Raw genomic sequence first — 20,911 nt, forward strand, 5'->3', positions numbered from 1 at the left:
CACCTTCAACAGAAATGTTATACTGGGGAATTCGTGGTAGTGTTACACCTTCTTTCAAAGTTATTTTTGCTGGCTCTATTTTCAAGCATCCTACATCATTATCATGCATTGCCCACAGACAGGTTGGTACTCTTCTGGCAACTCGTTTGACATGAATTCCGTCACCGGTGCATCGTGAGGCCACATCGTGAGGAACACCCCGTCTGCCGTACAACGTATGACTGCCCCCAATTTTCTCAACAAATTTAATCCTAGCAAGTTCTCTCCACAATTCTCTGTCAAATGAAATGGACACTGCTCCATAAATGGTCCTATTGTAATTGGGACAGCTTCGGACATGGGGTTAATTACTGGTGTACCTGCGAACCCTACAGAAACATTCTTCTGCCCCGACAGTGGTATCTCCGGAACCAAGTGGTGGTCTATCGAACACTTCTGTGCCCCTGTATCTACAAGGAAACGGTGCTCTCTGAGAAGGAAGGGTCCTCTCTGATTCACGTGAATAGACACTGGTTCCGACCCCTGTCGTGGGCTGTCCTATCGCGAAAATAACACATCGTCCGATGTGTAGTCACCGCTACTGCTATAATGCGTGTTTGGTTGTGTATCAAAAATATTCCCATTTCCCCCTCGATGTCCTCCACTCTGATCATTTCTCTGTTGGCCCTGCCCGCCCTGATTTTGGTTCGAAACACTTTGGTTCAATGTCTGGTTCTGTTGTGCTTGGTTTTGGCCATATGATTGGGTTTGAGTACCTCCATTGGTATATCCCTGCTGCTGCTGCATGTTACTTCTTCTTGGGCCGTTCGACCCCTGATGTCCTCTATGAGGCCTTCTCTGACCAAACCACCTCTATTCTGTAGGTGCGGGCATTGCGCTCGCCAGTGTCCTTCCTCCTTACAGTACGCACATTGATTTAATCCCAATGACACCCCATGCATATTATTCAAATTTCCCCGGCCTTGTGCATTACCTCTACCTCTATTGTATCCAATGACCTGCTGCAGTAACACCCCTACTATCCTTTGCATCGCTTCCTTTCTCATCTCCAATGGGTACCCATAACATATCTCACTTACTTCTTTTACTGACGTTCTTTTGTTCAACATCCATCGCATTGTTTCCCCTACCCATACCTACAATCTTTGTTTATCGCCTATCTGTCCCGGTACCGGCAAATGCTTTGTACCACCTGGAAAAACTCTCGGCCATGATTTTTTTATACTCAACCTTGACGCCTCACCTATCTGTCTTCCATTTCATTTTTTACTTCAGTCAGTTTGTGCACATGTTTTCTTACATCCACATCTTTTTGCTCACTGCGTGCTAACTTATTCAAATCTAACAACCGCTGTGGCGGTAAATTCCCAAGTATCTTTTTCCGTTCTCCCACCAGAATTTCCCCCATGCATTCCAACACTACCTGTCTCTCGTCTCTTCTTCGGTACCCATACAATGAGGCCAATGCTGCTGTCTCATCATTTCCTTCTATGTACATTTCTGCCTCTTGCCGTAATTCAATCTTTCTCTCTTTGCTGATTGCGCTTAGAGTTAACCGTCCAAATCCTGTTCCTTCAGCCCCGCCTCTCGCCTCCCCAGTCTCAATCTCGACTTCGGGAGGGGCGGATGGTGCTGAATCTGTCTCTAGAGCGGGAGGTGCGGATGGGACAAGTGATACAGGTGGCATCTGTGAAGGGCCTTGCTGGGTGCTGGGAAATTGTGTGTCCGCGGTCCGCGCTTGTGGGAGTGCTCGTGCTGTGGGCGGGGCTTGGGTTAACGTTTGCGTGAGGGGAAGTGCTCGGGCTGCGGGAGGGGGTATGAGAGCTATTGGTTGGGCCCGTGCAGTCACTGCTGGCGTGTTTGGTTTCGATTCTGGTTTTGGGCCTCGACCCGTGTTAGTTAACAAATGTTCCATTAATTCATCTGCTATGTGTAGTTCCCGTTGCGGGTATATTCTGTCTATGTTCATGTGGTCCCGTCTCCCTTCCCGTCTTAGACTCTCAGTCCACTCCTCTTCCTTCTCTTCTGCTATCTCAAGCTTCGTTTTATGCTTACGCGCATGCTTCTCTCTACTCCTTAGTCGGAGCACCGCTTCCCTCCTCCAATCTTTGACGGTCTCAAAAGCTGCAGGTCGCGCTTTCTTTCTAATCAGCACCCTCTCTAGGTTCTCTATCCTCCCCATCTCAAAACTACCATTAATCGGCCACTGATGGTCGGGTTGCTTTCTAGTTTGCCTATGCCAAATCTCACAAAACATTATCGCACCCACACCATCTTTCGCATACATATCATAAGCCAGCGTTCCCCCAGGCGGTGCACTTTGGCCATACTCCAAGGACTGTCTACCGCAGCTGAAAAGCCCTGCTAAAGTGGACATTACTCCAGGCATGTTTCTTTAACCTTCCCCTTTGGTTAGCCACTTTTACCTGGACGTTTGAGTTTGCAAAATCAACACTCTACCAAACATCAGGTTTCTCTTTGAATCGGGGAATGACTCACCTGATAAAACAAGTCGCCTGTTCTAACGCAACCTCTCCCCACGTCGTGTCTGCGCTTCTCTGGCTTCTGCCTTGTCTCGGGACCCTCGCCTCCTTTGCCCTCTGGCCCGGTACGTCGATCAGGGATCAGATGTGTGCAGATCTGCGGAAGGAATCTCTCCTCTCTTCTACAGGGCGCCCCGTACACTTCTTGATCCCGGCTCGACCGTCCCGTCCTCGCCGTTCTTCCGCCTTTACTCCGTTACAACGTATACGATGGGGCAAGTGGGGGAGGGTCCCTATTCGGGCGCCATCTTGAAAGGGGCCCCTAAGGGTCCTTCGTGCAATGGAAACAAGGCAATAACCATACACGAAAAGATGCGCCAGACACGAGGTTTCAAATTCCCAATGCTAGGGTTTATTGCAAGCAAAAGATAGTATCAATTGGCCAATTCTGATCTCACGCCCCGCGACGTGAGTTTCCTAGACCTCGAGGGACGCAAGAGAGCGAATTGCGTACATCAGTTACAGATTTACAAAATGCATATCATACAATCAGCAAAGTCATGTTCAACACCCCTCTGTATTAAGTTCCTTTGAACTCGGGATGACGATGGACATATCCGACAAGTATGACGATTATAATGCTTAAAATGTCTATTCTAGTAACAATGTGCAATTTAGAAAGTGCGGAGGCATCTTTTAGTACACAGTGGTTCTGTTCTTGGAAGCAATCTGTACACGGGGGATGAGCCACATTCCAAGCTTTGCTATCTATGAGGTACTATTCGTGTCCTGGGAGCCGACACGTTCTAAAGGGTTTTGCGAAGGGGGGGCCGTAAGAGAAGCATAATTCAAGCCTTTAACTGAATTATTCTAATATATTCTACCATCGTACGAGACTGGCTGGCAGCTGTGAAGTGATTAAATGCCCTGCAGCTTCCTCCCAAGGCTGCAGAGAGGGAGCGTGGGCATTCCTCTCTGGGCTACTCATGAGGAGTTTCAGCAAACTCTTCAGTCCCGCGACCTTGTCCTTTCATATTCATGTTAACAGTTGAGCGGAGTAAGCAGAATCCGCAAGAATTGCAACCTGCAAAGCAGTTTTTAGACAGAAAGCAATGAGCAATGGTTAACAAGCAAAATGGCGATTCTTAATACATTTAAAATGGCCGCTCGTCGGTCAAGCATAGCAGTTCATATTTCTCCAATTCGGTGCATAAAATGGTTGTCCCACGGCCATCAAGTTACGTCTATCATTCAAATGAAGGGTATTCATTTTTCCAGATTGACACCTCAGCTGGAAAAAGCAGCTCAGGGAGTGCTCAGTGTTTCACTGGGCTGGCTCCTCGGCTCCTCCATAATGGGTTAGGGGGCCAGTGGGTGGACGCCCTCTCACCCATTATGGAGGAGCCGACAGGCTTGGACTGGCCTATAGGGCAATTGGGCGATGACCGTACCAAAATGCAAAATGCTAGTGTAGGCCAGTCCAAAATGGGCCACTTTTTTGGACAATGTGGGCCAGTTTGAGGAGTTACTTCACTATGCAGCTAGTAGTTTTGACCATTGTTGCTGAATAAATATTCTTTAAATATCACAATTTGTTTACATTTCAACAAAAACAACCCCTTGGGTACTATTCAAACAGTCTGTGACTAAAGGACTGAATATCCATTTGCAACTGCTGGCCATTTTTTCATTGGTGCCCAAGACCGTTTTATGGTCCAGTCTGACCATGTGAGCTGCCCACTCCCATTTCCTCCAATCTTTTAAAAAAAAAAAAATATATATTTTTTTTTTACATTTCATTCTGGGCTCTAGCGCCCCCCCCCTAGGACGCGGCCGCGTCCCCCTGGGGGCGCGCCCCACAGTTTGAAGACCTCTGGCTTAGAGTATGTACGCTCTCAATATGCATCCGTAGGAGTAGTAGAAGCAATGAAACCTTGGTACCTAGTTGAGGAGCTGTTGAACTGCTAATTCGGCTCGAATGCGTGTAGTGATAGATTTTCCAAATTTTGCTAAAATATTTTATGTTTTAGGTATTCACAGCAAAGCCTTTTCATGATGTGGAAAAGGCTTCACTGGGAAAAAGAGGTGCTCTTCAGTACCATGGGTGGAAGGGTGACATCTGTAAGGAAGCTTTTACAAGCTGCGTAGACCTAGTATGGACTGCTGTGTTCCCGTGACATGCATAGAGAGTACATAGACGTTGGAGACATTGTACAGGTACTGTTCCTGTCTGGCACACATTGATCCTTTCCCTCTGTCCTTTTATTCTTTGCCATCACTTCCCACTCCATGCTCCTACTGCACAGAGGCTCCTCCTTCTGCAGCACTTTCTCTGTTACATCTGCAGCTAGAGATCCCCCCTCCTGCACTGCACACCCAGACCCAATGCATAGCACCTTACTGACCCCGGTGCACAGCCAGACAGGGCTTTAAGTGGACCGGGGTAGCTGCAATGGCGTCTGGACAGTCTCCAGAAACTGCACCTGCGTAGTGAAGGTGCCAGGACTCTCCGTCTCCACTTATTAGCACATGTTGTAATTTGTTTTTCATCTTCTTTTTTTTCTGTGCGTTTGCCAGAAGTCTGTCAGGCGCAGTAGTTGAGAATTTCAGGGATCAGCGGCCCATTGACAAGCTTGTAAAGGAATGCATTTATAGAAGGGAGAAGTCAGCTCTTGCTTAAACGGGGCAGCCCAGGTCTTGCGCCCAGATGTGAGGCTGTCTTCTTTTTCATGTCTAAAAGAGTGTTTATGGTTTGTGGTTTAAAACTAGCCAATGGCTAGCGGCGATAGCAAATTTTGCATCCTGGTGACGATGTGACAAATGAAATGAGCACCAAGCTTAATGTGCATTACGTTCGTAGAAGGGTTTCATGCTTGAATTAATATGTGGCCTATTTGTCATATACAAATCTGTGGTCTTTCTTGTTCCCAAAATGCTCTTTAATTTCTTTTGCAAAGCAGCCAAGAACCCACTTTGGTGCTATTTGTTCTCCTTGCCTTTTTGTGATTTATTTACAGAATGAGGGTGATTAACTCACTGATTACATTTTAGTATACATACTGAGTGAGAGTGTTTTTGTTACAAATTGCGTTAGTCATGGATTTCAAATATGCATACGATGCAAACCAGACCAACCAAGACCATGCTGACTCACCAAAATACATTGTTGCAGGGTCGTTTGAGGTGTTGTTAGGGGCAGACCCCCTGGCCCCCCCTTTAGATCACACCTAGCCTTCTTTAGTCCTTGCCCCCTTTGATTTCACATCCCACTTAAAGCACTGCAGTCAGGTAAGTGCTTACTGACGGTAGTTTCTTTTTCTGCTCCCTGGTGTTTTGGTGCCTACATATGCATGGACGATGTCCGCTCATTTAAGCTAAATGACAAGTCTGTGCCTCTAATGTACGTTAACGACAGCCTGTTTGTGTGCACAAATAAAAGACACAGTGTATGTAATACCCACTTCTCCTTTTACACAGAGCCAGTGAAGATGTCTACAACCTAAGAAAAGTTATGAAAGGCACATTTATATATGTTCATCTGTTTGTTTTTCAGATTCACCATGCTGGGAGACTTGTTTCTGGCTTTGGCATCAGAGAAAGCCACAACTTACTTGGTGAGGATTGCTGCAACATTTAAAATAATTACTTTCTGCAGGCAGGCTAAAAGTCTGATTTCTTTAAAATTAAAGGTCTTTGCCCACACTGGGTACTCCACATTGTATTTTTTACTATGTATCCCACTGCTCCTACAGGTAGATTCAGATAATGTTGCAATAACACAACTGACAATGCTTGTCATTATTACCCTTGTTCTTCTAGCCAGGAAATCTGTTAATACCAGAAAAGTCAGCATTTTAACAATGTTTGGGTTACATGCACCCGTTTACATACCCCGCCCTTTCCATCTTTCCTTATGTACACCCCGCCACTCATTGGCCTCACCCGCATCTGAAACCTAAAACTCCAGTGAAAATATGAATCAATAAATGTAGATTTAAAGCATACATTTGCGTGAGAGAGTTTAATAATTGACAGAAGTGTAACATTGTGAACCAAAATATATTTTTTTCAGGCTGTTTTTCGTGTTTAAAGCATACACTGGTGAAGAGATTTCACTATTCGATTTTTATGGCATCCAACTCTTTGTTGGAACGAATCAACTATGTTTGGTAAACACCTAGGAGTAAAGATCTGTTTACAGCTTCATCTAACATCCATCATGCAGCAGACACTCACTGTGTCACCAACTCGTCCAACACCCTCATGTGACTCACTTACCAGTCCATACATGCATCCAGCTCTCACACACACCCTCACCAATCCGTGGGTCCAACACTCACCCTCTCGCTTAAAAGACCATTCGTTCATACGTCCATCACCTTCGCATTCACCAATTCATCCATTTAAAAACGTGGCCGCTCACTTTAAAAGATAGTTTTTCTGATGTAAAGATTTATCTGACAGTGTGAACATTTAAAATTCGAAATATGTAGGTGGATTGTGATCCAATCCATCCACCGATGCATCCTTCTCCCTCCTTTCTCACTTGCCATTAAATCCAATAGCAGATTACTCTTCTACACCCATGGAATACAAAGTGTGCACACCCATAACATAAGGCTACCATTAGCAAAGAGGTGTACAGGTGCCCAAAACAAGCTTTAGCGCATTTTTTAGACCACACACAATAAATACAGGCGAATCAATAAATGCTTCTGGGATCTCCGTGTATGCCTTGGACAACAGAATGCTCACTGCTTGTTTTTGGCACCTGAAAGTTGAAAGCATGGATTGAAAAACTGTAGTCCCAAGCTAATATACAGTATTAAGTCTGACTTACTGTTGACTCATTTAAAAAAAAAAAAAAAAACTAAATAGATCTAAACCAGATAAGTGTAATTACTCACTGTTACCAAGACGACTAAATAGTGAGTACGAGTTACTATCCATATCCCATTTGAAAATCAAATGGTTTTTGCCAGTTTAAGTCAAAAATAAATCAGACAGAATATGGTCATTATAAAACACGTGGAAATATTTGGTGCCTTGCAGTGGCATTGCTGATTTGATTTTCATATCTGTATGAAACTTATTGTGGCGAACCCGAAGAAGCACTCGGACTACATTTGGTCATGACTCGAGGCTATTTATTCAAAATAAAATGAAAATGCCTAGCTGGCTCTATTGCTATGAGGGAAGTTCCCTGCCTTCTAAAACGAAAGCTAATGGTGCTTGTCGAATGCCCAAATCAAATAGTCCAAAGTCCAAATCCTAGGTAAAAAACTGGCCCAACGACCTTAGAAAATCTAACTAAAAGGAAAAAGGGAGGATTGTACAGCAGCCTTGGAATGGGCTGCTGCCTGGCCCAACTCCTAATTGACTTCTTTTCAGTCTCAAAGTTCTTTAGAAATGTATTGTCAGTGTTCACAATTTTCTTATAGGGTTTGTTGGTTACAATTCCAAAAATATCCTTGGTGGTGTTTTCTCTCCCCACTCACGCCCCTTGGAAATAATTTTTTGTACTTTTTTCTCAGAGTTTACCAGTGGTCAAATCCCTCCAGGATTGTTTTCAAACACACTTCTCTGTATCCTACTTTCGTGGCACAAGGACTCCCCCAAAGCCCTGACGCTCTTTGGTAGATTTATTGGGTCTTAGTCCAATTAATGCACATCGGGTGTGTGCCGGTTCAGTTCTTTTAGGTTCTTGTACCGTTGCGGCTTCCCCAGCCTTAATAAATATTATCCGTATCTCTTTCACTCTGTTTTACTGTTGGCTTTCTGAGGGGTCAGAAATGTGAGGCGAACAACTGCATATAGGTTTTTCACAAGTAGCCATTTCATTAACTTATTATGGGATTGATAAACGCCCCGCTTTCCCTAACCTAATGAGGATTTCCCTACCTAAGGAAAAACACTCTTAACATCAAAAGGTATCTGTCCCTCACACTTATACATAAAACAAATCATACAGGTATCATATGGCCGTTCAAACGCCACAAAACAATAGTTGGATTCACACATTAACTTTGTATCCATACATCCTTGTAACCAGGGTCGGTTCCCCTTCCCTAGGATTAAAGCAGGATTTTCAAACTCAGTTTCAGTCAATAAAGTTTGTTTTAGTAATCCATATATATGTTTCAAAGGCAATACAAAGTTCCTCTCAATAGCCAAGTTTTTCTCCCAACACATAGTGTCTTCAGTCCATGAGTTTTCCACTTGGCACTTGGTTTGTCCCTCTGTCAGACAAGGTTCGTCGCTCTTCAAAACAATTGTGAACTTTCCACAAACTCTTGCTTGATAAATCAATCAACCTTTTCTTCACACTGCCAGTCAATATTTCACTATAATCCCTGTGTTTTGAAACAACAACTGTTGTCACCTTTCTCTTTCATGAACAAGAGTGTTTTTGTCAGAATGTTTTTACCACAGTTCATCAAACATAACAGTGGACTTTCCAGTTACTTTTCACAACCACCTTCAACCACAATGCAGTACTTCAGTGTCCTTCTGGTCCAATAACCTGCCAGGACTAACCACTAACAGTCCCTTTCCTGGTATACTCCCCTGACATGACAGCACTCCTACCACTACTACAAAGTACTCTGCGGTGTGGCTCTCTTCAAACTTTAAAGAAAGTCTTTGACTTTCACCAACATTGAAATTCACAACTTCTTTCATAAGGACACAATACACATTGATGCTGTTAACTGTTGGTAATGTCTCTTATTCACATTTCTCTCCTTAGGAAAACGATTTCCACTGCTTTTTATAATTGCCTTCTTTTGGATTAGGCAGTGCGAGTTGTCATTCTCCCTTTCAGATAATCTTCCTCTTTGTGTACTGTCGGGGAAACGGTATCCTTGCTTATTTACAATTGCCTTTCTTTGGTTGAGGCAATACTGAAAGTTATCTTGTTCAACTATTGTTTCATCTTTACTTTGGTAATGATGGTTATAATTTTGTTCAGGTATCGCCCCCTCTTTAGTTTGGCAATGGTTGTTACAATTCCTCCCCTTTCACTTTCCTTCAGTGTGTATATTGAGCAACCAACCCTTTAATTCATTTGTTTGAAATTCAAAATGACCGTTAGCAGCCAACGGTCTTATGCAGAGCACCCCAGGGTCACCTAATGAAGGCCAACTCACTGGTCTTCTCTTGCGCAACTGCTCGACCCGCTGCTGCTTCAGACTTCTCTTCTCTCGTTGGGTGTTTGACAGCTCCGATCATACTCGCACTGCACTAGGAGCTTGCCACTTTCCTTGTGTGCTCAGGTGAATGCTGACCACCGGAGTAAGACGATGGGCAGGGAGTGCTCCCCTCTCCCACAGAACAGCCAGCATCTGCACCACTTCCTGTCGCGTGTCCTCTGCAAGGTAAACTCCCAGCTTCTAAGACTCTTTCAGCACTCCACTTTGCTGAAATCACAGCGTGGTCCAGTCGTTTTCTTTCTGCTTCTTCCACTGCTGCTGTTCACTACTTCTTCTAATGGCCTGTACCTGATGGGGTCTTATATATTCAAAGGTCCCACTCCGGTGTGGGTCATTAAAACCACTTGTCTGCACCTCACAGTTCTGCACCTCTGTGCTCCTCTTCCTCGTCCCAGTACCTGGAGCATTATGGGACTTGAAGTACCTAATGTTCTTGTTCTTTTCTTCCTAAAAAGCCTTACACAGTTTGAATTACTTTTGAAATACATTTTTAGGGGATGTTTGAAAAGGAAATGATAGCGGATACTGTGCTTGATTGTGCACGCCCAAGGGAGAATCGTGACCATCAAAAGTAGTAATATGCATTCTCTGACTCCCACATGTATCATTCCCCTGTTGATTATAAATAACTTCTGACAACTTGGGTAGTTTTGGGAAGGGAAGCTCCACGCTGACAACAAGCCATTTAGTATTCTGCCATCATGGAAATCGCACCCTCTGAAGAAGATGAGTACCGTTTCTCTCCTAACAGAGTCATAGAGTCATCTTTTTCCCTTGGGGCCCTTCTCCTTCCAGGTGATCCACGCAGCTAATACCACCCATAGGGTTAGGATCAGCTAGCGGCTGCCTTCCCCTGACCACCTGTGAGGAAACGTTTGGCAGGGATTCTGTGAGGATTCTCCAAGGGTTATCGCATTTCCTAGCCTTCATGTAAAGCAGAAATATTTATTTTACTCCTCTTTACGCAGAGCGTGTGCCCGTTCGATTCTCGTAATCTCAGCGGCTTCTCTGGCATTGATTTACAGTGTTCTTATCTCTTTCACTCTGTTTTGCCTGGGTCAGGTATCCATCCCGTTCCCTCAGGCTCTTGTGCTGTTCTCGACCCCTGCACTCTTGGCCTCTGAGGTTCGTAGCGCTCCCATGCATCCTCGCATTGGGAGCGTTTGCTTCCCTCTAGATTTACGGCTCGTCTGCAAACACTCTTTAGCCGTTAGGATCTCGGGGATCCGGGCCCCACTTCTTCTCCTGGTATCGGCGTTGGTTGCTGCACGCCAAGCCCACCGCTGTTCGCTAGTGGTCACGCCGTCAGGGAAAACTGTTCTCTTTCTGTCTCTAAACCTCTTATAACTGGAACCGCTTGCTCGGTCAGCTTGCCCACCTCTCAGCCTCCAGGTAGCGGTTTTCGCTGCAACCACGCCACCGCTGGCTCCGCATGGCTCCCCCCCTCCAGTACGTAGTCTCCAGAGTCTCTTCTCCATTTGCAGCCTGTGCTGCTCTTATGCACTTCACTAGAACAAACATCATTGTGTCCGTCTTTGTTGATTATGGCATTCAGATGAGGTTCAGAATTACCTGAAGCCTATAGAGTATAAGGTATAACTGGCGATACCAAAGTCTTTGCAGCACCCATATAGGCAGAAAGGGTGGTTTGGACTGGGAGTTTTTAACAGAAAGGGAGTCCTTGTCCCCAAAAGGGGAGTCACTCACGTTGAGGTCCCACTTCCCAGACTCCTACGGAGTGTCTTGCTGAGCGGGCTCACCTGCCTAGCCTCAAAGGGGGTGGCTCCCCACTGGGGAGGAGGGACACATTGTCCAGATTCGTCACAGTATCTGTAAAATTGTAGCTTGGTCCACCAGTAGTGATATAAATGCGTTTTCGGTTAAATTCGAATTCTAAATCTGACCAAGCACCACATAAATGGATGCCTGGCAAGGTGCAAGTGGAATATATTAAAGCCCATGCCTTGTTCAACTAGCTAATTCTACCACAAGGTGGAAGGGCAAAGGGGCCTCTTGATTCTTTTTTGCCTGGCCTGTTAGTCATTTTTCTGAACCAAAACTAAACAAAGATCTGATTAGTTTGGGATGTTCTTGTCCAATAATGCTCTTAAATGCGGACTACAAGAGAATTGTAAACGTATTTGCAAACAGATTAACACACATAATTAAGACATTAACATATTGAGGTCAGTATGGTGTCATCCAGGACTGCAATTTATTTAATAACACTCTTTTAAATCGGAGGCCATAAAATAAGCCACACAGCAAGAAATCCTGCTTGAGGCAATATCAGTGGACTGCTAGACCGCTTCTAATTTAGTTGCGTAAAGATTTATTTGGCAGGTTATGGGAAACATTGAGGTTTCCTCATGAATTCCTAGAATTCATTTCATGGCTTTTTTGTGGGGCCCTTATAAAGGATGAAGAGCAAAGGGGACTCTATTAGGGGACCCTGTCTCAGAAATTGTATGTGCATTGTACATTGAACCCTTGGCAAAGTTAGAGGAACAGGGGATTCTTGATGACATAGGAGTCTCCTGTATCAAATGTTGTTGATAATCTGGCTCTTTATCTTTTGGCCAAAGATGGAGGGGGATCAGGAATCAGGATTGCATTGGATGTGATAGTTTTCTGAAGTAGCCACATATTTTAGTAAAATGGCTGAAACTGTGGTTATTTTATTTAAGGCCTCACCAGGAGGGCTTCCACCCCTCTGCACCATCACATGCAGAAATCTTAATTTTGAAACCCCTTACAAATATCTAGAGATTACCATTATGCTTTGTGTATTTATGGGACTAGCTGTGAAACGGAGCCCTGTAAATGGGGGAGATACACCATGAGGGCCAGAAGTAGGTTACTGGGGAATTAGAAGAGATGTAATAAGGAGGGGAAGGGCAAGGTAGAGAGAAGGGTTGGGTGGAGCGATCAGCAATTGGTAAGATGTTCATTGAAGAGTAAGGTCTTAAGTTCCTTTTTGAAGTGTAAGATGTGGGTGGGGGCAGTCTTATCTGCGTTGGTAATTTGTAGCATGAAAAGTCCTTATTCCTGATTTTTAGTTTTGACTTTTAGGAGGCACTAAGGTGCCACCTGTAAGCTGTCTATTGCATTAGAGTACAGCTAGGGAGAAATGGCATATTAGAAGGTACACAATGCTTGTAGTTATGTACCCACACATTGACTGCCCATGGCCATGCTAATCCCTATGGCCAATGCCATCCAATTCCTGCCGCTCCCTGTCCAACGCACATCCTAAGGGGATCTGTTTAAGCTAGCTTTATCAAGCTTTACCATCAAAGTGCCTACCAATGTTTTTTCAAAGCAGTCTTTTGAGAGTTAATGACTTAATTGGAGCTGTAAATGTGCAACTGGTGTAATGTCTGCCTTCAGCCACTCGATTTATAAGCACTATCCGTGTCCATCACTGAAGTCCTGTTGAAAACCAACATTGGCAAAGCCAACAGTTTTGACATGTGTATGTATTGGGCATTTACCAGGCACTGCTATAATATTGCCAGGTGCTTGCACCATTTTACAGCTGCTACCATCGATGGACAATTCATACCACTGTGGCAGTACCTGGAAAATGCCTTTCCCGTGCCTAGACAAAAGCCCAAACTGTTGGCATTGCCAATGCTTGTTTCCTCTTGCAGGGAATGCATTGAATTATCAATTAGCTTTGTGAAGAGAATAATAGAAGATTGTCTGCCATTATGGTGTATGAGTAGAGCTAATCTAATAAAAATAATGTAGTTGTAGTTCTATTTTGATTGTAAATGGTACCATTAAATGTGGTATTTTTGTCCTTCAAAATTGCAGTAGCAGTATGGCCTCATTTACATGAAAGGTCGGCTCTCCATTGTTGTAGTTTGTTTGAGAAAGTTTTGGGGTTTTCTAGACTTTCAACGTTAATGTAGGCCTGCTGTAATTCATTACATGTGGAAACCTCATACCCTAATCCAAAATAGAATCTGTTTTAAACCATGTGGTAACAGGAAAAAATGTAATTGGGTGATCCTTGATTAAACATTATAAAAGGGCAGTACTAAATACCTGATAATTTGGAGCCCTAACCACCTTGCAGCAGAAAAAAAGGAAGACTGTGGCCACTCATATGCTGAATCAAACTCCCATTTACGATGGAGTTCCAACCGACATTTTGAAAGATCAGATGTTATGTTGTCAATTAAAATTTGTACTGCTGCCGTTATTACCATATTAGGCTGGCAGGGCCCATCCTTGTCTGACTATATAGTGTATTGTGACCCCTGCATGGGGTTGTGAAACCTGGGTCTGAAAACAGTGGAGAAGAATGGGTACAATTAAAAGGACATTTGATTGAATGTTATGAAATGCATTTAAATACGGTTAGAAGATGGGGTATAATAGGGTTAGAAAGAGTTTGAGTTTGCATATCTGGGAAGACTTTGGAAAACTCACACAAGACTGTGTTATGGCCCATATTCATAAATGGCCCCCTGTTGCATGCTGATGATGCAGTGCTCATGGAATTTAACCAAATTGATCCTGAATTTAATATTAACTGTATATTTAGTATTTTCAAAAAATGGACTGGAAATTAGCATTGCAAAAATCGAGGTTCTTTTTGGCTCAAGCCCCATTTGATGCTCTAACTTAAGGAAATCAAAACTAAGGGTCCTTCAATGCTACAAGTGTTTGGGGCAGGGCCCAGTTAGTCCTCTATCTTGGGGTAGCCATTTTCAATAAACACTAGATCAAGGGCAATCCTGTTCAATCTACAAAAATGTGATTGCCTTTATATTCTTCTGATAAGTAAAGTTAACTAACAGATAGGTGTTTCCTGTGTGTGCGTGACTCCGATACTTATAAGTTGCCTATTTGGATTTCAATAAAATCCAATTTAATCTGATTTCTGCCCCCACCCTGGAAATAATGTTCTGTTCTACAGGCTTATATGAAAATGTCCATTAGATGGCAGCACTGAATTTGTTACACATGGATCCCTGAATTAAATTGAAAATGAAAAGCGAGGTTAGTGATTCCATATTGTGGACACTTTCAGACATGTTTGTACCTCAATATGATCCAAACACAAATAGGCCACATGATATGATCCCTTTTAATAATTTATTTTATGGAGCATGTATTTTAAAAAGTAGCAATTTGGAGTTCATTATTGAATTCCCAAAGCTAGAGGCCTGAAAAACATCTACTTTTTCAAATTCTTACCTTGATAATTTCTCTCCACTCCCTGCCAGTCTAGTTTCGGGCCTTTCTCACCACAGACACTGTTACTCTGTCATAAACTCTATTCTTTCTCCTTGTTAAAATAAACTCTCCTCTCTTCTTGTCCTCTTGGATCTTTTCCCTGCTTTTTATACTGCTATTTATTTATTTATTTATTTATTTATTTATTTATTTATTGTGCGTTTGTGAGACGCTTATACATCAATTAAGTTGTGTTTCAAAGTGCCCACAGAGCAACAGGGAGGGAACATGAGATTGAAAGGCAAATATAATAACAATGAAGATAAAGAAAGAGGCAGTCCTACTTGGCCTTGTGAGCATTCAGAACATTCAAGTGCATCCCACTCTTCTCTCACTCCTACTTTCAGTTTTCAGTGGTTGGTTATTGACTGGTTTTGTTTTCATCTCTCTGATGGCAGTAATTCTGTCATATGGGATGGTAAATCTTTCCCAACTCGCTCCAATATGGAGTTTCCAAAGGATGTGTCCTAGTCTGTTCTCTTTTCTCTCTGCTTTGCCATTAGCCTCCATTATCTCTTCCTTTGGTCTTTCGCACCATTTCATTGACGACTATTCCAAATTCTTCACTTCCGTCTCTTTCCCTATTCTTTTAATGTTACTCTCTCTGCCTGTCTGCTCGCCATCCAGTCTTAGATGACAGCTTTTTGCAACTCTGTCCGTCTAAGACTGAGATTCTTTTTTCCCTGCGTTAACTAATATACCTTCTGTACCTCGATCTATCTGCTTTCTCTCTTCACTTTCTCATTCAACCTCTGCCCGTAATCTTGGCATTTCCTTTTTATTTCTTTTTCAGATGATATCACTTTGGTTTTCCTGTCATTTTCATGTTTTTAAGATGGGCTAGTCTCGCCCTTTTTCTTTCGTTTCATGCATCCAAACTCTTAATTTCATCCATTTATTCTCTCCTTGACTATATTCAGTTCCATATAGAACTCCTCTATTCATCTGCTTTTTTTTCCCTCTCCTTTCATGACTTTTCATTCTGCATTACGATCTCTTAGTTGCCTTACCTTCAAGAAACTTAAAAAGCTGGCTGCTTTTTCTACTTTCGTTATGTTTTCAAGTGTTTTCATGGTCTCGCTCCGCCTTGATCTCCTTCTGCTCCCCTCCACATACCTTCATATTTCAATCCCAGTTCCTGCTATTGTTTCTATGCCCCCAGGCTGAATCATGTTTTTGCACTTTCTCCTTGCTAGCACTGGAATAGTTTTCAGCTGGGCAGTCACTCTCTTCTTTTTGTCTGTTCCTCCTATCTTGTATCTCTTTCCTCCTCTTTAGCTCATGGTCTTCATTATGTAACCCTAGATTTCTTCATTTAATTTTACTGCTTCTGTATGTTCAGCGGTTTTGCAAAAGCTTTTTAAAAATCAAAATAAATACAAATTCAGTGAAGGTCTGAATAGACTCATTGATCAAATGCCACCTTGTATTCTAATGATCCTCCATCAAATACTTGTCCATTCAAGTTCTATTGGGGAAATGCACCAAGGAAAGGTTGCTTATGGTCCCATAATGCAGCGTTTTCAGCACAATTTTGTTGTACAATTTCTTTAAAGAATATCAGAGTTATGTTTGTGATTTGGAATTCCCATTTCCCATGAAAAAAAAGCTTTTATTTATAGTTCCAGAATCTATTTAACTGTTCGCTTATTAAATATGTAAACTTTATATCTTTACCCTGAGCTTCAGTGTTATCAGTGTGATGAGAAGATTTGTTACGTACAAGATTGGTTGAACGCCTTTTTGGCTAGAGAACGAAACACAAGGGGGAGATTTTAAGATAAGCGAGAACAGATTTAAGTAAATGATCCACCTTGAAGGGTCTCCAATCAAAGGACCTAATGTTCGGAGTCTGTTCCCTAATCTAAGTATCGATCGCCTGAGCATCTCCCCAGGACATTGTTCACCAAATCGCACTCATTCACAGGGAGGTTGTAGTGCCCTAGCATACTAATTTGCCATTGCTGGGGTCATGGTCGTGGTCCTGGCCTTGCACTTTCTCTTTGCCTATGTCTCTGCCTTTGGCTTTACCTTTTGTTTTGTCCGATCAAATCTTACCTTGTGTATGTGTCACACCGCGGCCGTGGAAACTCTGGGCAAGATGGAGGCGATATTGAGTCTCTCTACCGGTCCGTTTGACGCTCTAGTCGTCTTGGACCGGCAGGTATAATAGGAGACCACGCCCCCTGCAACTCGCGTTGCAACTCGCATTCGTCGGTCTTTTGACTTTCGCTTGACTGCAGTGCCTCTCTTTCGAGTATTTTCTCTTGAATTTGCCTGTGCCTTCCCTGGTCTTCCCTTCTCGTTCAGACCCCTTTTTCTCCTGTCCAGCCGCTTTCACGAGTCTCTCATACCTCGGTCTGCCTTTCCGCGGCTGTTTGTTTCCCGACTAAGGCTCACTTTTCAAGTGCGCCTTCCTGTTTCTGTTCCTTTAAATTACTACCTCGGGGTCTAGTGGGCTCTGTTTACCATCCGCTGTGTTTCTCGGAGCAGTCACATTCCTTTCTGTGTTTTACCTTCCTTCTATTTTTCTCTCGCTCTCGCTCTCTCTCTCGCTCTCTCTCTCGCTCTCTCTCTCGCTCTCTCTCTCGCTCTCTCTCTCGCTCTCTCTCTCGCTCTCTCTCGCACTCTCTCTCTCTCTCTCTCTCTCTCGCACTCTCTCTCTCTCTTTCTCGCTATCTCTTTCTCTCGCTCTCTCTCTCACTGGATTTCTCGGGTACTCTCACCTGCTTGTTATCTTCATCTCTTCTTGTTTTCTCCAGATTCCTATTGGGGCTATCCTTACCTCTTTAGTCTCCTGTATCCTTTTCTATTTACCTCCTGTTTGGAATAGTTCCTTGCTTCCAGCGAGCTGTCAAACCCCATTCTCTCACAGAGCATCGCTTGGAGCGAACCCTTATCCAGGAGGATCAGGCCTTCGTATAACTTGCTGTCACCTGATACGGGACTACACCAGCCTCTCCAGTCTTCCCATCGGATCGGCCAATCCCATCGATTAACACACAGGGTTTTTTCTGCCATCAGGCTTTTTCCCTGTTTGAGGAACAGACTCCCCTGGGTTCACCTGACTGCCAGATCCATAGGCGGGCAAGGTGGCCTCGGGGGGAGAACGTCCCTATCTCTTCGAACGCAAGAAGGGAAGAAGGACTATCAAGTCTAGTGACGAGAGAGAGAGTCCCCAGGCGGAAAGAAGAAGGAGACCGAGGCCATCAAACCCCACTGAAGACCCAGGTGAGGAGTCTCAGGGGGAAGGAACTTCAGCATACTCTGACAGATTGCAACGCCCCACAACCGGCATGGCCTCCTTGGAACAATACCAGGAGATGGTGACTGCTATTCAGGGCCTTCAGGCCGAGGTTCAGAATCTCCGAACCGAGAACGCTAACCTACGCCAACAAGTAGCGGCACGAGAAGAAACCCGAGGCGATCCGCCTCCCCTGACTTTTTCTTTTGGGAAGTATGATGGCAATCCGAAACTCCTAAAGGAATTCCTGAACGCTTGTATGATTTATTTCACGTTTCGACCAAGGGCATATGAACTGGATAGAGCTAAGGTGGGGTTTCTTGTTTCCAACCTTGCTGGCAACGCATTGGCTTGGGCAACTCCACTGATAGCACTCGCAGATCCTGCCATAGCGGATTACTCTCAGTTCACTCAACTGCTGCGTTCCAGATTTGAGAGACCAGAGGTTCAGTATTCTTCCTATGAAGCCCTTCTGGATCTCCGTCAAGGCAATCAAGATGTACAGACTTATGCCTCTACTTTTACCAAATTGGCCACAGACTCAGGATGGCCAGATTCGGCCCAGCAGACCCTTTTTCGTCGAGGCTTACATGATGAGCTCAAGGATGAGCTAGCCAGGATGGCGCGTCCTACCTCCTTTCAAGAATTGGTTACGTTATCCCTGCAATTGGAGTACAGACTGCAGGAACGGAGGTTAGAAAGAAGGAGATTCAGACCTCATCCCTCAGGAGGGATTCCCACTGCTAGTTCTTCTAACCGACCCCAACAGGAAGAGCCTATGCAGATAGGGACAACCCGAGGCCCTTTGACCCCCGAGGAACGCAAGAGACGCAGAGACCTGGGTCTCTGCATGTACTGTGGGCCTCCGAAACATTTGCTCCGGAATTGTCCAGAGGTACCCCCGAGACGCCCGGGAAACGCGCTTCCCCGGTCTTGAGCAGGGAAAAGAACCGGGCAGAATGGAAGAATCCCTGCAATTCCACCCACCACGATCTTTCTGCGGATAATAACAGCCTTATGGTGTTTTCTGTGAGCCTTACCTTTGATTCCTCTCCCTCTGTAGAAGTCTTGGCCATGCTGGATTGTGGTGCGGCCGGGAACTTTATTGATATCCAGTGGGCTCAAGAACAAGGCATATCCCTGCGTCGGAAGGTCTGCCCTTTGCCTGTAGAAGGGGTAGATGGAGCTCCCCTTTCCTCCGGTCCCATCATTAAGGAGACAGTTCCGGCTAACATGTTCTTGTCTCAGCACCAAGAACAGATCGTCTTTGATGTTATAAGAGCAGCTCATTTCCCAATCATCCTGGGCATATCCTGGCTACGTAAACATAATCCCAGGATTGATTGGTCTGCGAATACCATCTGTTTTTTGTCACAGTACTGCTCGAAGGAATGTCTACCACAACCCCCTCCTTTGATAAGGAAGGGGATAGCACTCTCGTCTTTCACGACAGTGGTCCAAACGATTCCACCGCGTTATCAGGAGTATGCTGAAATCTTCGAAGACAGACTACCTCGTACTCTACCCCCACATCGAGCCGAGGACTGCTGTATCGATCTAAGGCCTGAGGCATCTGTTCCTTTTGGTCATATGTACCCTATGTCACTTCCGGAAAGAAGAGCATTGAAGGAGTATTTGGATGCCAATCTGCAAAATGGTTTAATACAAGAATCCCATTCCCCGGCAGGGGCCTCAATGTTCTTCATTCCTAAGAAGGGTACTACGGAATTAAGACCGTGTATAGACTACCGTGGGCTGAACAGCCTGACTATCAGGGACAGGTACCCTATGCTCCTCATAAAGGAGGTACTTGAAGCAGTGGAAGGAGCCTCAATCTTTACAAAGCTAGACCTTCGAGGAGCCTATCATTTGTTGAGAATAAGGGAGGGAGATGAATGGAAAACGGCTTTTAGAACTCCCTTGGGACACTTTGAGTATAGGGTAATGCCCTTCGGACTAGTGAATGCTCCTGCCGTGTTCCAACGTTTTGTAGATAAGATCTTCTCAGATATGCTATACATCTCAGTGGTGGTCTATCTAGACGATATTTTGATCTTCTCTTCCTCCCCCTCTGAACATCAAAGGCACGTCACGCAAGTTCTTCAAAGGTTGAGAGAACATCAACTACTGGTTAAACCCGAGAAATGTGTTTTTGAAGTCTCCTCAGTATCCTATTTAGGGTTCATTATTTCTAAGGAAGGGGTACAGATGGATTCGGAGAAGGTTAAGGCAGTTCTTCAATGGCCTACTCCAAGGAATCCTAAGGATATACAGAGATTTCTGGGACTATCTAACTTTTACAGAAGATTTATTCCTAGCTTCTCGGATATTGTTCTACCAATCACCCGTTTGTTTAAGAAGGGTCAGAAGTTCGAATGGGATAAGGAGGCGGATCAGGCCTTTCTATTACTTAAGAGGACATTCAACACCGCTCCTATCCTAGTACAACCAAATCAGTCACTTCCTTTTGTGGTGGAGACGGATGCTTCCGGAGGTGCCATTGGAGCTGCTCTCCTACAATCAGGCAAAGACGGAGCAGAACATCCGGTAGCATATTATTCCAGAACTCTTACACCTAGTGAGAGTAACTACTCTGTGTTGGAACGAGAATTACTGGCGATTCGTCAGGCATGCATTGAATGGAGGCATTTACTTCAGGGGGCTGCCCATCCATTTCTGGTTCGCACTGACCACCGGAATCTTAAGGTTTTGCAACAGATGGA

General features: G+C 44.3%; 1 protein-coding gene across 2 annotated transcripts in view; it reads left to right on the forward strand.

The window, feature by feature from the left end:
* MAPK7 (mitogen-activated protein kinase 7) overlaps window positions 1-20,911 on the forward strand; it is a 517,088-nt gene that overhangs the window by 109,710 nt on the left and 386,467 nt on the right. For both annotated transcript variants that reach the window (XM_069651868.1, XM_069651869.1), the window contains exon 2: window positions 6,037-6,097. In XM_069651868.1, the coding sequence (XP_069507969.1) occupies window positions 6,037-6,097 (61 nt within the window). The remainder of the gene's footprint in view (window positions 1-6,036; window positions 6,098-20,911) is intronic.

This window comes from Ambystoma mexicanum, chromosome 3p, assembly GCF_040938575.1.
Source record: "Ambystoma mexicanum isolate Mex_15411 chromosome 3p, UKY_AmexF1_1, whole genome shotgun sequence".
Classification (NCBI taxonomy): domain Eukaryota; kingdom Metazoa; phylum Chordata; class Amphibia; order Caudata; family Ambystomatidae; genus Ambystoma; species Ambystoma mexicanum.